We start from the raw sequence: 20269 nt of genomic DNA, 5'->3' as shown, positions 1-20269 counted from the left end.
ACTTTTACATGCTAAGAAATCAAACCATCATAATTCAAATAATTAAGCTTTATCCAGGAAATTCATTATTTTTAGATATAGTTAACATTCATTTGAAATATGTGATATATCTTCATTAAGTACACATCACAGATTCCAAAAGGACCAGTGTATGTACAAAGAATAAAAGAATCTGATAACGTGGATCAGGACAATGATAAATACACAAAGCTTATAATAGAACTTGGGTTTCACCTACTATTGTGACAATTTTAAGAACTATTACAATGATATAGTGTACCGTTGTTTACAGAATAGCATCAAAGACAAATGAAGATTCTGCAGATGGACACACATTAGCTTGTTTATAAATTGTGAAACACTCATTAATTTCATGCCAAGTTGAATATTTTATAACAAGAAATGAATTCTGACACATTAATGATTCACAGTCTCCAATTTTACTCTTAATAAAATGGGTCCTGTGTTGAAATTTATTCTTAGTGCTTAATAGGCAATTAAATTCTATTTAATTTTCTTTTAATATTTTCTCATGTTTCTACTTAACTGGATTTGGAAGTGATTTTTAATTGTTAAGAGGATGGAAAACTATATTTAATATTTCTGCAATGAAACTTCAACCTAATTATAAGTTTCTGAAGTGTCCTTAAGTATTTAAGTTTATAATGAATGATTTTCCTTAACATTTGAATCTCAGAATCTTAAAAATGAAAACCATTTTAGACTGACTCTAATCCAAAAAGGGAATAACTACAGGGAACATGGTATTTAAAAACTGTTTTGAATAGAAAACTTTTTCAGGAGATCATCTAGTTGAGTTTGCTAATTATAAAAATAAGAATACCTAGGAAAAATTCTGACATTTCTAAATTTACACACATTCTTTGATTCTCACAGGTGATTATTAACTTCCTCTTTCATTTTAAGGATTTTTTTTAAATAAACCCATCAAACCATAGGTGCAATTACTACAATCTAAATTTTCTAATGTCTTTGTTCACATTGACCTTACTATCTGAACTTGTGTACAAGAAAGAGAATCATCTACAAATAGCAGGCAATAATGGTATAGTCAATGCCTACTCAATGATTGATTTTCCTCTATTATTTTCACTTTAAAATAATATATACAGAAGAATGATTTATGCATTTATAAAATGGTCTCTGAAATACTTGCCCATCTTCACTATGGGAAGTCATATTTTGATTTACAAAGAAAAAAACTTAGCATTTACAGACACAGCTCCCTAAAATCTAGATCCTCAATATTTTCTTCTACCTTAGTTTCTCCATGTTTGCACTAATTCTGTGAGTATTTATTGGACAGTTATCAAAAAGCAGGCAATGTTAAAATTTCTTAGAATAGACTTCAAAGGAAGGCTCAAGAGATGCTGTGCATAGGTGTGAATGAGAGAAAGAAAAAGAAAGATGGTTTGCAAATAATGTAATATGTAACTCTTTTATTCACCTGTACATTGTTGGATTTAAATCACTTTTGAGAAAGGAAATTAGCAACAGGGAGATTCTGGGACTCCAACCTATGACTCAGATCTTGAAAGTTATGCTGACTTGTCTCCTTGTAGTATCACAATACCTCAGAATGTTCCTTTAGAGTGACTGAGTTGGCCACCTCCCAACTAGTAACAGTTAAATCTTAATAAAGGTTTCATCTTGAAAGAGAGAGGAAGAATTTGAATAAGATACAGGGAAATGCGATTTAAAAAGGCACGTCAATTTTGTGAAGAATTTCCAAGGAAAAAGTTGACAATTAAATATGGCCAATTAACTGTACTTTGGAATGCAAAGTTCTGAACAAAGATACAATAAACAACTGTATAAAGATGAATTCTCTTATGGTAGCATGTGTTATCAATTTTTACTTTTGCCATTTCTTGGTTATCCACAAAAAGGTAGCAACATTTACTTTGGAAAACATTTTCTAAGAAGTATCCTTATACTTTTAGGTAATTCCTTTCTAAACAAGGAGAAACAATCAATGGCAAGTGTGTGTACATGTGTGTGCACATGTATATTCCTCTAAATTGGAAGAATCACTAAAGTGCTTCTTACTATTCAAAATTTAATCCAGCAAATTTAAGATATTCATAAGAATATTCAAAAAACACACAAATTATAAATTAGAGACAAAATATAATGTTTTCGGAGTTTTACCTGAATTAAATTAGATAAATTTCTAACTTTCAAATGTATGAGATTTAGTATACTAAATTATATTAAAACACAATTCGTTCCCTGTCTCACAATATGCATTTCCCATAACGTAATATTTAGCTCAGTCAATATTTCTCAAATATACTGGTAATATAGACTAAGGTTCAGGAAACATATTAGAGTTGTATCACAAAGTATATCAGAAATCTATTAATAAATATAAGAACCAGAATAATTTTCCCTAATGAAGTTTATAAATGTGAACTTAACTGAATGTCGATCATGCTTTATCAACTAACTGTAGTTCAATGCATTATAAATTTGTTTTATATTATTTATACTTCTGGAGATAACTAAAAACTACATAGAAATAAAAGTACACGATAGACTTAAAAGAATCTTATAAATAAATATTAAAATACTATGATAGAATATGTAAATGTAATTAATTATAATTTATTATCAGAAATATTCTGCCTTATTAATATCTCACAGTATATATTTTTCATATCAATTACTAAAAACCATCATTATGTACACTGTATTTAAATATACTGCTTCTATTATTATTAAAGTTGAATCATATGAAGATATTGTCAGGTAAAATGAGAAACTGAAATGCTTTACTAAGTGACCATTCCAAGAGCCACTGAGAGAACCTCATTTTTCACACAAGCCAAGTGCCTAACCTTTCATAAGATAAAAGGTAATTTAATTAATTAAAAACTAATTATAAGATCATACTAAGAATTACATTCATATCTCTATAAGCTATTTCCAGTATTTTATCTCCTTGAGGAAACATTGTAGAAGTAATAAAACATATCAACATGCAAGTGAGAAAAATGAACAATTAATGTTCAGGTTAATTATCTGTTAGTTACTACTACAGAGTGAGTCTTATATATTTTAGTCAATCTGAATAGGCTGTGACCATGAGAGTAATCTATAAATGCCATCACTAATCTATACATTTAGGCTAGAGGAGAAAAAAACTATGATGTTCAGTGAAATATAAACAACTAGATAATTTATCATATTACTTATTTTGAAATTGATTTTATAAAAATATCCAAGTAAATATTATATGCTTTTATAGGAATTTATGATTTTTCACATTCTATAACATATGTCTTTTAGAGCTACACAACATTTTGTCAAGCAGGCAAGGTGTAATTATCTTCACTTTTAAAAGAAAAATTAGAAACCAAAAATTGCATAAATAAACTGAAATTGGGTTTTAGCTAATACTTTATATTTTAGAGACTAAAATATCCATTTTTCTTCAAAAATAAGTTGACAGAAATACTCTTTGAAGTCAAATTTCAGGTAGTCCCATAAGCTAAAACAAATTGAAAAACTTTTTCAGTGAGGTTTTCTTTTGGTTTATTTTTGAAATTCCCATGGAAATAAATCCTTAACTGAATTTTTAACTTAAAATTGTTCCTGTGAAATGCAAAGACTGAATAATTTTCTTGATAAATTTATATCAAAAATTCTAAATTTCTGAAATTAGGATAATAAAAATCTAATTGAATCTCAAATTTTAGGGGAAGAGCTATTTTGACTTAGTCCTTAACAAATGCTGGTTCTAATTATATTTGTTGTAATACTTAATAAATATAATGATATATAAAAAAGAAGAGTGATAGCAACAATTAAAATTATTAGCATACTTTGAATTCTAAAAAGGACAATTCCATTTTAAATGTCTTAAATTTAGTGTACTATAGCATTTTTCACAATCATGTTCTGGAGTTGTATACATAATAAAAATAAAATGCATAATAATTTTATAGCTTGGAATTTATGACACTGGAATTTCAGAACTCTAGGGAAAATTAATAGCTGAAGTTATAATATAAACACTAATAACTTCCATTTGCTGTTGCTTTTCTTATTTGGTTTAACTTTTACATGTATTTTTCAAGCAGTAGAAATTATTTTTTATAAGAAAATTGTGTCATCCTTTGCATCGAACTATGATCAGGGAAGTGCTATTGAAACCACAAATTGAACAGAATTGTATCTGCAGTTTCCCCAGGTCTCTTCCTTGTTACCAACAATCTTCAGGAATTCTGATTTAATTCAGCAGTACGTGGAATTTCCCTGTCCTAGACTTGTATTCAAAGCTTAGTTACACAAAAGAAATTCAATACCAGATTGACACCTCACATTCTCCCTGACATGGAAAAATATGCAAGGACAGTGATACAAAGCAAAAGATTGAAAGGTTATTGTCTTCCGCCTGTCTGTATCCAGTGCTTGCCTCCTCATGTTGTTGTCTTTCTAAGGAAGATAATGTCAACCTCCTTCATTTTTTTTTACCTTGCTCCACTGTCTTGGTTGTTTTCTCTTCCTTCTTTGCAGGTACAGCTGCAAAGCAAAGATAAGGTTTAAATAAGAATTCTGGAGAGGAATGGTGCCTCTGTTCAAAAAAGCATTTCAGAAATCATCTGACACCAAATATTCGTTCTAAACAAGCTATTTTAAGGCTCTCCAAACATTTCTCATTTCTCAATAATGCAACTGAAACTATTTCAAATCTAATCTTAAAAATTTAGAGAAAAAAAGCAATAATCCCTTGCCTTCTTCTGGGTAGCCTTCCCACAGTCTTTTCTACTTTATTCCTTTGATAAATAAAACTTACAAAGAATTCCACTTGACAGGACAATGATTGATTGACTTACACTCCAGCTTACTGCTGATGTCACTTACTGTTTTGCAAATGTCGTCTAATGCTCCTTTAAATGCAAGCTTAACCTGGTTTAATCAACTGAACAGGCAATATAGCCCTGCTTGAGATTTAGTTAAATATTAAATGAAATCATTTAAAGTACAAGTAACCAAAAGTTAAATAACCATTTAGGTGCTATGTCCTTTACACCATAATTTCTTGAAGCTTTATTCCTCTCCAGCGGTTTCACTGTTTACCTATTTAGTCATCAAAATAGTAGACAATGTTCACACAGACTTAGTGCAACCTAACGGAATAATTGATTCATGTCAGAAACTTCACAGCATACTAGCAATCACTAGATGAAAGAATGGCAAGGAACTAAATATTGCCATCTTACTCTGCAGAAATCACCAAAATCATTTGAAAAGCAATCACCACAGTTTAGTTATTCTTTTTTTAAACTTTTACTTAATAAATATAAATTTCCAAAGTACAGCTTCTAGATTACAGTGACTCCACCCCCCCCATAACCACGCTCCCACCGACAACCCTCCCATCTCCCGCTCCCTCTCCCATCCCATTCACATCAAGATTCTTTTTCAATTATCTTTATATACAAAAGATCAATTTAGTATATACTAAGTAAAGATTTCAACAGTTTGCACCCACAAAGACACACAAAGTGTAAAGTATTGTTTGAGTACTAGTTATACCATTAATTCACATAGTACAACACATTAAGGACAGAGGTCCTACATGGAGAGTGAGTGCACAGTGACTCCTGTTGTTGATTTAACAATGGACACTCTTGTTTATGGCATCAGTAATCACCCGAGGCTCTTGTCATGAGTTACCAAGGCTATGGAAGCCTTTTGAGATTGCCGACTTCGATCTTATTTAGACAAGGTCATAATCAAAGTGGAAGTTCTCTCCTCCCTTCAGAGAAAGGTACCTCCTTCTTTGATGGCCCGTTCTTTCCGCTGGGATCTCACCCACAGAGATCTTCATTTAGTGTTTGTTTTTTTTTTTGTTTGTTTGTTTTTTTTTTTGCCACAGTGTCTTGGCTTTCCATTCCTGAAATACTCTCATGGGCTTTTTAGTGGGATTCGAATGCCTTCAGGGCTGATTCTGAGGCCAGAGTGCTGTTTAGGACATCTGCCATTCTATGAGTCTGCTGTGTATTGGGCTTCTCATGTTGGATCATTCTCTCCTTTTTTAATTCTATCAGTTAGTATTAGCAGACACTAATCTTGTTCATGTGATCCCTTTGACTCTTAATTGTATCATTATGATCAATTATGAACTGAAACTGATCACTTTGACTAGTGAGAATGCATTGGTACATGCCACCTTGATGAAATTGAATTGGAATCCCCTTGCACAGTTTAGCTGTTCTAAGGACCATGTGCCCTAGAAGAAGGAGCAAATGTTTGACACAGTATAATATACTCTACTTTTGCCATTTAATTCTTGTATAAATCTGTTCAAATCATTTAACCCTTGGCCTTATTCTTTAAGTTAAAAGTGAAATAGTGCTACAGAGTTGTTTTTGAGGTCTAGGTGAAAATAACTTTGAAACAACCAGTCTGATTGTAAGCACAGAACTCAGTAAACAGGGACCAGCACTGTGGTGCAGCGGGTTAGGCTGTAGCCTGCAATGCTGGCATACCGTAAAGGTGATATTTCAATTCCCTATTGTTCTGCTTCTGATCCAGCTCCCTGCTCATGACCTGGGAGAGCAGTGGAGGATGGCCCAAGAGCTTGGGCCTCCTACACCTATGTGAGAACTTGGGAAAAGCTCCTGACTCCTGGATTCAGCCCAGCACAGCCTTGGCTGTTGCAGTCATCTAGGGAGTAAACCAGTTAATGGAAGATTTTTCTCTTTCTTTCTCTGCCTGTCCCTCTGCCTTTAACTCTGACTTTTAAATAAATAAATAAATAAATATATAAATAAATATTTTAAAAAAAGAATTCAGTGAACAGAAGCTGTTATTTTATTTATCTCTACCTAAAACATAATCATTCCACAGACTAATTCCTATTTGTTCTTTCAATCTTGTTTTAAGAATGGCATATATTTAATAATTATGTTTGAAAACTAAAGAAGGAAAACTAGAAGTAGTAAAAAATTAAAATTGGAAAAATTCAGTTAGACATAGCTATAGAACAAATAGTAAACAGGACATATGTATGCAAAGAAATATCTAAGAACTCAGCTAACAAAGACAAAGAGGTATATAAAGTTATATAAGTTAACAAACATAGAAGAGGGGAGGAGGTTTAACACAACTTTAATTGGATTTAAAAATAAAATGATAGAGAGAATATGGAAAAGGAAATAGAAGAATACAACTAAGATTTATCTGGAATTTAGATATTAATAATATTCTTGAAATACAGGGAATCCAAAATAAGAAAACGATGCAATAAATTAAATTTTGACTCTTCCCTTACACTGTAATAGCAACAATTTCAAATTTACAAAATTCCTTCTGTCTTTTTTGTTCTTTGTCCCATCAGAGTCTCAGAAATGTACTGCTTACATTTTCCATAGCACTTACCATTGTTCCTGACATAGTAAGTGGCTGATGTAGATTTATATGGTGGCTAAATGTACAAATTGACAAAGAGATGAGATGTAGCAATAGTAAGTAACGTGAGTTGAGTTGAGAGAGAAAATAATCAGTTTCTTAAAATTTTGTTTGCAATGATTGCACATATTTGTGGCCATTAGAAATCAGTGTTGGTGATAGTGGTCTTCCTGGAAGAGGGGAGATCTTAAGTGTAGAAAATAGATGTGCAAAAAGCAAAGCAGCAGGAAAGTCTTAGATTTTCCGGGAGGAACATGAACAAGTGCAGATGGAGCAGCTGGTTCCAGAAAGGAACTAGGAGGTTGTATTAGTCAGATTTTCATCATTACAAAAAAAAAAAAAAAAAAAAAAATTCCTGAGACAAGCCACTTATAAAGGAAAGATAATTTTATTCGATTCAGTTTTGGAAGCCAAAAGTCCAAGGCATGATGCAGGTTCTGACAAAGGCTTCTAGATGGATGATGGCAGAGCCCATGCAGACGAAGGATCATATGATGATCCAGGAAGCATAGAGAGGGTGGGCCCAAGCTCAATCTTTTACATAAACTGTCTTGCAAAAATCTGAGGGGTCATGTGAAAGCCACCTTCTCCCAGGACCTAAGGAGCTCTCACTAGTCCCCTCCCACTACAGGTTATGCCATCTCCTGAAAGCACTTCCTGGAGACCAATTCTTTAACATACGGGGCTCTGCAGCACATTTACCATCAAAGCCATAGCAGAGATAGCCTAAAAATAGAGGACTGGCCAAGTGCACAATACCTTGAAAACCAAACTAGAGCGAGATTTTCCATACATGCTATAAAGAGACCAGTAAGATGTATGCCACATTAGTCTCTTCTGTGAATATTCTCACTCAAATAAATGCACAAATAAAACCCTGGCAATTTATAATTACAATAGAACCACATGAGTATGTATTCATATTCATAATTCTTTTATTCAGAAAACTCAATATAAATATCATATAGGGGGTACACAAGGGATTGTAAAAAAATGCATGGAAAATGTGTATTATGAAAAAAACTCTGCACTGGTTTTTTGAAAATTTTGCATCAACATGAACTTATTTTCTAGTTCTATTTTCCCATGAATTTTTTGAAGTCCTTTCATATAGTTTTCTGATCCTCTAAAGAACAAATGGCTGTCAGAAAGCCAATGGTATGTGACTTGCACACAAAGACCAGGTTTTCTTTTCAATGATGAATTCATAATTCCTGGCACTCAGATTAAATTAAAGAGATGGGTTTCCTAAAGCACTGTTTTCTTGTTCCTCAGAAAAGGTCACTGAAAAATGCTGATGATCTATGCTTAAACGATGACATTTTGCATAAAATGTTGATCCTCTGATTTCTGGTTCTAATGTAAAATTCATTAAGCTGAATTCTAGGGAGAATAAACTATAAGAGTAAGTAGCCCATTTAAGTAAGTGCATTTTCAAACTTCTTGCAGTCAAAAGAACTGGCTCAATTTCTCTTCTTATCCATGGTGTACCTTAAATGTCTGTTGGTTAGAGAAGAGATTTTCTTTCCTTTATATTTTGAGGGATATACTTTAAGAAGGGAGAGAGAGAGAGGGGTAATGAAGGAGTAAGGGAAGGAAGAAAAGCAAGAATGAGGAAGAAGGAAGGGAAGAAGGAAGGAGGGAAGGGGGGAAGGAGGGAAGGAGGGAAGGAGGGAGGGAAGGAAGCAAGGAAGGACAACATTTTGTTGCACTCCCTTCAGAGGTCACAACTAAAATAAAAGAAACAAAGTATAGTTACTTTTTTTCTAAGAATGCAATACCCGGCTTAGGGTTAGTGAAGCTAAACTGAAAAGTGGAAATGTTATTTGTATTTGTTCCAGCCTTTCATCTCATTACTTTTTTTAACTTTTATTTAATGAATATAGATTTCCAAAGTACAGCTTATGGATTACATTGGCTTCTCCCCCCACCAATGACTTCCCTCCCACCCGCAACCCTCCCCTTTCCCACTCTCTCTCCCCTTCCATTCATATCAAGATTCATTTTCAAATTTCTATATATACAGAAGATCTGTTTAGTATACATTAAGTAAAGATTTCAACAGTTTTCACCCCCATAGAAACACAAAGTGAAAAATACTGTTTGAGTACTCATTATAGCACTAAATCTCAATGTACAGCACATTAAGGACAGAGATCCTACATGAGGAGTAAGTGCACAGTGACTCCTGTTGTTGACTTAACAAATTGACACTCCTGTTTATGGCATCAGTAATCTCCCTATGCTCCAGTCATGAGTTTCCAAGGCTATGGAAGCCTTTTGAGTTCACCGAGTCTTATCTTATTTAGACAAGGTCATAGTCAAAGTGGAAGTTCTCTCCTCCCTTCAGAGAAAGGTACCTCCTTCAAAAAAAAAAAAAAAAAAAAAAAAAACCTAAATGAAAGATCTCTGTGAGTGAGAAGATCTCTGTGAGTGAGATCCCAGTGGAAAGAACAGGTCATCTCATTACTTTCTCCCTGACTTTTCCATAGGTACCCATTCTTCCATAAAATTTGCATCTCTCCATCGTGCCCTTGAAAGCTCTAAGGTATTGCCATTAGCTGTGGGACTTTGAATCCTGAGTAGTGAGGCTTATCTGAAGATGGACTATATTAAAAACTTGATGAGAAGACAAAAGTGCTTTGTTGTTGAAAATTCCCCAATACTGCATATATTACTTCTGGTAAGTAGACTTGCAGGCTTTGCATAACAAAATATTATTTCCAAGTATATAAGAAGGTAATGCTACTGACTCAAAATTTATTCAGATACTAAAGTAATATTTGGGGGCCAGAACTATGGTGTAGAAGGTTAAGCCTCTGCCTGCAGTGCTGGTATCCCATATTAACACGGATTTGAGTCTCAGCTGCTCCACTTCTAATCCAAAATCCTGCTAATGTGCCCAGAAAAGCAGTGGAAGACAGTCCAAGTGTTTGGGGCCCTGCACCCGTGTGGGGGACCTATAAGATGATCCTGGCTTCTGGCTTTTAGATCAGCCCAGCTCCAGCAATGGCATCCATTTGGGAAGTGAAACAGTGCATGGAAGACGTTTCTCTCTGCCTCTGTCTCTCTCTGGCTGTAACTCAGCCTCTCAAATAAATAAGTAAATCTTTTTTTTAAAAGAGGTAATATTTGTAGATGTCAATGACTGGAACAATAGCGTAAATCAGTAACAAAAGAAGAAAAATCTGTACATTATTTCATTTGCATCCCTGGTTATATATTACAGTGGAAAGATAGGAATTAAGAATTCTCATAACTCTTTAGGTGATACAATCTATTCTTCTTCCCTTTGTTCTACCAATTTACCTGAAACATACTTCTAGTACATTTATTATTATTATGAGCAATATTATATTGCTGTTGCATACAAAATGGGGGCATGTCTGAATATGAATTTGGAAAAAAATACAAGAGCCAGATATTGGAGTACTCTAGATGCCGCTCTAAGAAGCTGGAACAATTAAATCAAGAATGATTTGTTCAATTTTATGCCTTTGACAATTTAGTATGGGTATTGGGGAGTTTTGGTAGATGTGAATCAGTGGAATAAATATAAAGACATGAAGGCAGTAATGAGGTCTATAAACAGATTCAATTAAAAGACAAGGCTTTAATTAAAATGAAATGAATGGTTTCAAATAGGAGAAACTATATTAAAACATATGAGGATAAAATCAACAGAATTTAAATTTCTTTAAATAAGCAGGTGGAAGGGAGAGAAAGAAAGATGGAAGTTCATTACCAGGTTCCCAGTGAGCCAGAGGGTAAACTGTAGTTTTACCCATTACAAAGAAAAGCAAGTTGGGAGGAGCAAATAAGGAGTTTAGGTTAAAAGATGGTGAATTTGAAGATGTTTATTTGGCAGCTAAACATATACAAGTAAGCCTAAAGTTGCATAAAAGTCTGAAATGGAGATACTGAATTGGGTATCTTCAGAATACACTGCTCAGCTTCAATCTTGACAGTGGTCATATCTCACCAGGAGAGAGTTTAGAATAAGAAAATCAGAGGGTTAGTAATGGAGTCTAGGAACACCCAAAATTCAGTTGGCACAAAGAAAAAGAAAACACAAGGAAATCAAAAATCAAGGGTGGAGAATATGGAGAGAACCAGAAGACTGTTTTATCGTGGAATCCCAACAAAAGGTAGATTTAGTGAGAGATGAAGTGTTAAATAGCACTGAAAATTCTAGTCTGCAAGGACTGAAATGGTTTTATTAGTTTAGCAAGGATAATGTCATCACATTAACCAGAGCACTGGTGATGTGGTAAGGACAGAAGCCTTATCATTGTGGGAGGGAAAAAATGATGGTAAACACTCTACCATTCAGAATTCTGGATACAAAAGTAATGAGGAAAATATTTCCAACATGAGGGGAAAAGGTTAGTAACGAGAAAGAGAACAATGCTACAAAACAGAATAGATGACTGATTAAGAAGGCAAAACCCAAAAAGTTAGTCTTTAAGAGAAGGAGAAACAACTATTATAAGAGTAACAGAGATGGTTATGAATTAGACAAGAACACAAGCTATTTCATTTTCCTTCTTTTATCCCCAGTCCACTTGCTTCTGAAGGATTGTCTGTATTTTACATTTCATGTCCTTTAATTTTGTCACCCTTTAGTTTTTACTTCTGTCCACTCGTCTTAAAAGTCTCTTTTGTAAATAATTAGGAGCAAGTATGCACCATGATGGCTAGGGTGCCACTTGAGATACCCAAACACCATTTTGGAATACCTGGGATCAAACCCAGCTCTGCCCTGTACTAATGTATATTCTAGGAAGCAGCAGTTAATGGCCCAAATACTTTGATCACTGCCAGTCCATGGCACACCTGGGTTGAGTTTCCTGCTCCTGGTTTTGTAGTATCCCAAGTCCAGCTGTTTGTTGTGGGCATTTGGGGAATGAAATCAGTGGATAAGAGATTCTCATTCATTCTCATTCTCTCTCTCACTCTTGCTCTCTCTCTCTTTTCTCTCCCTCCCTCTCTCCCTCCGTCTTAAATAAATAAAATAAATTTCTAAAAATGCAGATTATTATCTAGATGACAAATCCAATGACTTGGTGACCACCAACTTGTTAACGAAATGGTTTCTTTTCCTGCTATTACTCAATACTTTTTTTTTCCTTTTTATTTGTCTCTCCTTGCATTTTTCCCCGAATATAAATTTTCCCTCATCTCTCGAAGACAAGCTCACTGACTCTTGATTCCACCACTATCTTCATGCATAAGGCACCATTCACATATTTTCATCCTTGTCCCCATATGGAGCCCCAGTTTTACAATGAGAGCCACATACACGAGCCATTAGCACTATAAATATTTCTCAAACAAATCTTGTCTTTCCCCTCCACACTATTTCGCCCCTCCAAACAATTTTTTTCATTTTTCCTCTTAATTTTTATTAAGACTATCAACAATAGGTTTCAAGTATATAATCAGATAAACTTACTACTGTCATTAAATTATTTCTTATTTTTCCTGGCCCAAAGCTAATCAGCTGTGAAATTCCATTAAATCTGCACCTGCAACAGTGTTCACATAACTCTGTCCTTTCTCCCACGACTAAGATTCTAATCTACTCAAGATTCTAATACATGTCAAATACTTGCAGATGTTCCCTAGCCAACCTGGCTAATTCAAATTTCTGCTTTTGTAGTTGATCTTCCTAAAGTAAATATCTGATTGTTATCCTATATTGATAATTTCCCATTGCCTCTTATTACATATGGAATGAGGTACAATTTTAAAACTGAAGTTTTTAAAACTTTTATCTCTGGTTATGTTAGTTAATATCAAGTTCTTAAGACATCTGCTCTTGGATATATCTTGAAAATTATCACCATTTTGCTTTTCTCAGTTACCTATGTCTGATACATCCTTCCTACTCATTGTTAACACAACAAAACCCTCTCTGTTATTTAATGTTTACATCTAAAATCACCTTATGTAGTAAACAATTTTATTTTCCCTAGAAAAGAAAAAAAAATTAAACTTCATGGCAATTTATCTGTACTTAGCTCTCCACCCTGATGGCTTTTACCCTTGACCTGTAGATATAGGGGAAATTTTTAATTGATAGTGAAAATTGAAGTCTATTTAGTGACTCAACAAAAATTCACATTTTTCTAATGTTTAAAATTGCAAAAGAACTCTATCAACACAATTTTTTTCTTGATTTTGCAAGTTGTATGTGATCCATAAATATACATTCAATGAAAATTATTAGGAAGTTGCAAAATGCCAAGCAAATGTAAACTCGTAAGATGATACCATGTTACTCATTAAATACTAAATGTCTACAAAGAAAATATGGTTTAAAAGCAGATTTAAGAGAAAACAATTTATACTTGGTATAAATTTGCACATTACAATAACATAAAAGTGATTATTTACTTTCAAAAAGTTTAAAACAACCACAAAATTAATAATTTCCACTTAATATTGCACAATTCCAATTCAAACTTTAGTTTAGAATGGTTTCGCACTATTTTAAAACTAAAAATAACTCCCAAATCATTTTATTTTTCTGCTTACTTGTGAAAGACTATAAAGTGATCATCTTGTAAAGTACGATAAATATTATGGGATTAGGATGTTAAATAACATTATGGGATTTGGGCTGAAATTGACATGGATTAAAGGATACTTCAAATAGTTAATGGAAAATAGAATTAAAATTATTAGTTTATTGTAATACAAAAATAATTTGAAATCTACTTATAGATTTTTTATAAAATGAACTTTCCATGGACTTTTTGAAGACTGCTCCTAATAATATATTTTCAGGTGTAACTGACTGTTATCAGGAAGTAAGGGATGTGCAAACTAATAAGTAAGACAGGTCTCCAATATTTGTTCATAATTTGTCATATTGCTAATGCACTACCTGAAATTAATGACATTTCCAATAGCTTTAAAAGGTTTCTGCTTATTCTGTAGTTGCTGGTAAATCCAGTACACAGAATTATATTTAAATTGAGAATTAAGTTGCACAGTCTATGATGAACCAGAGACAAAGTAGTTGGTGCCAGTAATTTGTGTTTATAAACAAATTGTATTTCTACTTCTGTCTAAGCCTGCAAAGCAGGCCTAGTTAAGTCCAGTAAAAATGTTTGGCCACACTCTAAAGTCGGAGAATCTTCATGGCTAAAGACTGAAGTGTGCCGGCGCCGCGGCTCACTAGGCTAATCCTCTGCCTTGCGGCGCCAGCACACCGGGTTCTAGTCCGGGTCGGGGCGCCGGATTCTGTCCCGGTTGCCCCTCTTCCAGGCCAGCTCTCTGCTGTGGCCCGGGAGTGCAGTGGACTTGGGCCCTGCACCTCATGGAAGACCAGGATAAGTACCTGGCTCCTGCCATCAGATCAGCGTGGTGCGCTGGCTGCAGTGCGCCGGCCACAGCGGCCATTGGAGGGTGAACCAACGGCAAAGGAAGACCTTTCTCTCTGTCTCTCTCTCTCTCACTGTCTACTCTGCCTGTCAAAAAAAAAAAAAAAAAAAAGATAAAAAAACAAAACAAAGACTGAATAGCTGAATAGTTTAGTAATTTATGGATCAGTTTCAGTTCCATCTCTGTGTAATCCAGTTTGACCTGAGTATCAAAGTATGTATGTTTGTATTTCTACCCTAAATATCCAAAATTCAAATGACTCATCCTATGTATGGGTCAGTTCCCAGTAATTTATTCTTTAAACTTTAACTCAAATCTAGACCGTCTTCTGCATAATGCATCTATAAGGCTCAGTATCTAAAAACTAATTCAAGGAGAAATTCATCTACTATTATTTGGACACTATTTATTTTACCCTTAACTGGAGATTTAGAACATAACTTGGACTCATTTTTGTTCTTGCTTTCAACACATACCACTGCCTTGTCATTATGTCCATTACTGAGTACATGTACTCCAGTATTAATGCCTGGATTGATTAATTAATTAATTTCTTTGTCTCTGTATTAAGACCCTTAGCTTTTTTGTGATACTATAACATTAGACATTCTAAAGCAACCATGGCATATCCACCTTATACCAATAAACAATGTCAATTGCAGAAAATGACACCAAATAGAAGGACATGTTTATTAATGTGTTTCTGAGGTACTTTCAAAGACATTAAACACATTATTTATTTCATTCCAAATTTCTAAAGGTGTTTTTTAAAAGTGCAATATCCCCTACTCAACATCTTACAAAAGGCATTTCCTAATTTGGCATTATTCTTGCACAGACAGACTACTATTCATGTGAGTTGTATTAGTCAAAATTTTATTTCCTCAAGTCCTCATATCCAAAGGCAAAATGCTGAAACTTGAATCACATTGCACACAGATAGTTGCATTTCTACAATTGTTAAAATATGAACTAGCAATTTGACCATTAATTACTATTGGCATTAGGGATACAAATGCAAAGCCTTGTCAACACAGATGCTGCAAGTCTTGTGCAAAGCAGCTTTGTTTTCACATCAATGAAATAGTAAAATCAATAAATAAAACTCAATATGCACAAAACAATTAGAATAAAATCCTTGCAGAAATAAGTTATAGTCATGACATCTTTTTCTTTAAGCTTCATTTACCTTTTTTAGTTGAGGCAGCACTAACCTCTTCCTTTCTTTCGATTTCTGTAAATTCACATATCAAAGGAATAAAAAAATGGATGTCAGAGATGCTAGATTGATATCCTACAGTATTATAAATCAGACAATAAAGTTTACCAAAAGATAAAATGTATCTGAAACTTGAAAGTAAAGTAAGTGCAGATAAAGCCAAAATATAAAGAACTTGTATGCTTTCTCAAAAAAAAAATCTTTTTTAAAGTATTTTTTAACTTTTATTTAGTAAATATAACTTTCCAAAGTACAGTTTATGGATTACAATAGCTTCCCCCCCTCATAATTTCCCTCCCACTCGCACCCCTCCCATCTCCTGCTCCCTCTCCCATTCCATTCACATCAAGATTCATTTTCAATTATCTTTATATACAGAAGATCAATTTAGCATATATTAAGTCAAGCTTTCATCAGTTTGCACCCACACTGAAACACAAAGTGTAAAATACTGTTTCAGTACTAGTTATAGCATTACTTCACATTGGACAACACATTAAGGACAGATCCCACATGAGAAGTAAGTACACAGTGACTCCTGTTGTTGACTTAACAATTTGACACTCTTGAATATGGCGTCAGTAATCTCCCTAGACTCTAGTCATGAGTTGCTAAGGCTATGGAAGCCTTTTGAGTTTGCTGACTTTGATCTTATTCCGACAGGGTCATGGTCAAAGTGGAAGTTCTCTCCTCCCTTCAGAAAAAGGTACCCGTTCTTTCCACTGGGATCTCACTCGCGGAGATCTTTCATTTAGGTTTTTGTTTGTTTGTTTGTTTGTTTGTTTTTTTCCAGAGTGTCTTGGCTTTCCATGCCTAAAATACTCTCATGGGCTCTTCAGCCATATCCTAATGCCTTAAGGGCTAATTCTGAGGCCAGAGTGCTCTTTAGGACATCTGCCATTCTATGAGTCTGCTGTGTATCCTGCTTCCCATGTTTGGTCGTTCTCTCCCTTTTTGATTCTATCAGTTAGTATTAGCAGACACTAGTCTTGTTTGTGTGATCCCTTTGACTCTTAGACCTATCAGTGTGATCAACTGTGAACAGAAATTGATCACTTGGACTAATGAGATGGCATTGGTACATGCCACCTTGATGGGATTGTATTGGAATCCCCTGGCACACACAAAATAATTATCTTAAATCACATAGAAATTTTCTTCTAAGGTGGAACTCCGTGGTGATTAAATTATATGCTAGTTTCAGTAGTGATAGGAGAGTTTGGTGGCTTAGCCTACAAAACGCAATCTTAAATGAAGAGATAATCTGAAATTCTGATCCTACTACAAAATGTTAGATCTCAAGTCAAGACTCATTTCTAACTTTTGTGTAGTTCACAGGAAAATAATAAAAATAATGAGCTGATGAATTTCCTAAAAGTCCTATTGTCCTATTTATTTGTTTTATGAACTCTGTATTATTTGACCTTGTTCTCCTGTGCCATCTTTTTTTTTTTTGTTTTAATGAATATTGTATATGACCCTTCACCCACATACATTCAACAGTTGAAGCTCTGGAACAATTGACCAATGACCATCTTTACACTCCTTGTCATCCCTGTGCCACACATCCTGGGCCATGACAGAGACCATGTGTCATCCCTTTCAGGTTTGATCCCCAAATGTTAAACACCTTGAAGGTCATAATTTAAGCCCAGGCAAGAAATCATGCAACATCTTCTTCTTCAAATTGCCTCAAGACCCTCAGCTCTACTACTGATCAACTCCCCTGACTCTTCACTACTTTCTAATGAAGACATTAGATCAGTAGTTTCCAAAATTTGGCAAGCCTCAGAATCACCTGGATGGCTTTTGAAACAAAAGATGGGGTGGGTATTGTAATGCAGTGTATTAAGCCATCCCTTGGGATGCCCGTATCCTATGTTGGAGATACTGGTTCAAGTCTCAGCTATTATACTTCCTACCCAACCTCTTGCCAGTGCAGCTGAGAAGGAGCAGATGATTGCCCAAGTACTTTCCTTGCCACCCACATGGAAGGAAGACCTGAATGGAATTTTCATTCTGCTAGCCTCGGCCTGGATCAACCCTAGCTGTTGTGGTCCTTTAGGAAATGATCCAGTGACTGATATTTTAGCCTCCTAAAACCATTTCAGTCTGGTGTTATTTTGAGTATTGTTTTGAGTATATTCCAACAGCAGTTATCTGTGATGCAGATAGTGATTCTATAATTTATTATCCAAACTGAGTAAGTAGATGTAGGTGCTAGTAACAATTAGTTTGGGATAATACACTAACCTAAGACTGCCCTAACTCAGATATATATGTGACATGGAAAATGAGTCCAGACATACCCCACTTGCTATCAAACCTGCTGATTCAGGCCCATAGACCTTTATCCCAAGAAGCTTCCAAGCCAAAGCTCCTTAGTTGAATCAAAAAAAAAATCATTCATTTATGCTAAGACAAACTCTTCCAAATACTCTTCTAGCATTATAAAACTGAAAAGATTCAATAGTATTTTTATTTTAATTCTACATACTGGCTTTTTCTGAATGATACTGACATGTACTACTAGATCAAATGATAGATGATATTTAGACACTTAACTATGGTTAACAGGTAAGCATAGGGTTGGTGACTGAGCAGACTATAAAATATGTGTAGCACTCAAATCAAGTAATGAAAAATTCATGATATTTCCATATAAATTTAGATCTCCAATTTAAAATGACTAGACTTTGCTTCAGATTTCATCATGCGTGACTTTTTTTGCTCAGAATTCAAGCTGACCACTTGACAGATTGAGTATGCATATGGAATACATGATCAGGTCTCCAAAGTCCTTGAAATAGAATGAAGCGATTCCTGGCAGTGTTTCTCAAGGTCTTGAAAAACACTGTTTGAAGTGTTCACTGTTAAAAAGGAGGTGATGCAGTCAGATCTATTCAATACATAATGTCGACTTCATTCCTTCTCGAAGATTCTTCATGGATGATGTTAAAATCTGAAATGCCCTGACCTCTAAAAACGTGCTTGTTCTGTCTTCTCCTGTTTGGGAATGACTAATCATTTACTCTACATTGTTATCCCATGCATGGAGATTCATATGTAGAGGGCTGCACGGAAAACTGGGTGTGTTGAAACATTTTTGCATATATTATGATAGGTAAAACTGTTGAGTTGCAGAAACTTAAAATGTAAGTTTGGCATCCCTACCTGGTATCAGCACTCTTCTTCCACCCATGCTAAACTCTGATGTATTGCTTTAAATGTGGCGATATTAAGTGTCCTCCTTAGCATTGAACTGTTGCACTTGAAAGCTTTCCTTTTCTTCAAGTTTGTGGTACAATGAGAACTTCTATCTTCAACCGAGACAGCTCCCAAACTCATCCATGCCTTCTAATATTTTTTACAATGATTTTAGCTATTTCCTCAGGTCCTAGAGTCACCACTAAATCCAATTTATTTCTTTAATCAATTTATTTTCTTTAATCCAGCATTAATATAGCCCATAGTACACCCCATAGTATATCATGGTTATCAGTAAATATTTCAATTTATTTTCTTTAATCCAGCATTAATACAAATCATCATTGATTTTTTTCATCAACTTGCTCATACTCTCACCTATTCCTTTAAAATCAATATCTTAAAATCATATCACATAAACATTTGATTTATGGTTTTTTGTTTGTTTTTTTTTTTTAACAGGCAGAGTGGACAGTGAGAGAGAGACAGAGAGAAAAGTCTTCCTTTGCCCTTGGTTCACCCTCCAATGGCCGCCGCAGCCAGCGCGCTGCGCCCAGCGCACCACACTGATCCGAAGCCAGGAGTAAGGTGTTTCTCCTGGTCTCCCATGCGGGTGCAGGGCCCAAACACTTGGGCCATCCTATTGAGCCACGGCGCCAGCCGATTTATGTTAATTTAGGTACATATCTTATTCTTTCCTTGGTTGTCATTGTCTAATGAAGCATAATATTCTTTTTTTTTTTAACTTTTATTTAATGAATATAAATTTCCAAAGTACGATTTATGGATTACAATGGCTTCCCCCCCATACCGTCCCTCCCACCCACAACCCTCCCCTTTCCCACTCCCTCTCCCCTTCCATTCACATCAAGATTCATTTTAGATTATCTTAATATACAGAAGATCAGCTTAGTATACATTAAGTAAGGATTTCAACAGTTTGCTCCCACACAGAAACATAAAGTGACTCCTGTTGTTGACTTTACCAATTGACACTCCTGTCTATGG

The 20269-nt window shown here is 34.6% G+C and overlaps 1 protein-coding gene across 1 annotated transcript in view; it reads right to left on the bottom strand.

The window, feature by feature from the left end:
* TRDN (triadin) overlaps positions 1-20269 on the bottom strand; it is a gene marked incomplete at its 5' end in the record, with an annotated part of 426296 nt that overhangs the window by 123292 nt on the left and 282735 nt on the right. Inside the window, 2 exon segments of the mRNA NM_001082743.1 lie at positions 4501-4548; positions 16025-16069. Of these exon segments, the coding sequence (NP_001076212.1) occupies positions 4501-4548; positions 16025-16069 (93 nt within the window).

The sequence above is a fragment of the Oryctolagus cuniculus genome, chromosome 5, assembly GCF_964237555.1.
Source record: "Oryctolagus cuniculus chromosome 5, mOryCun1.1, whole genome shotgun sequence".
Taxonomy (NCBI): Eukaryota; Metazoa; Chordata; class Mammalia; order Lagomorpha; family Leporidae; genus Oryctolagus; species Oryctolagus cuniculus.
The sequence above is the reverse complement of the archived record's forward strand: the minus strand, read 5'-3'. Positions and strand labels throughout refer to the sequence as shown.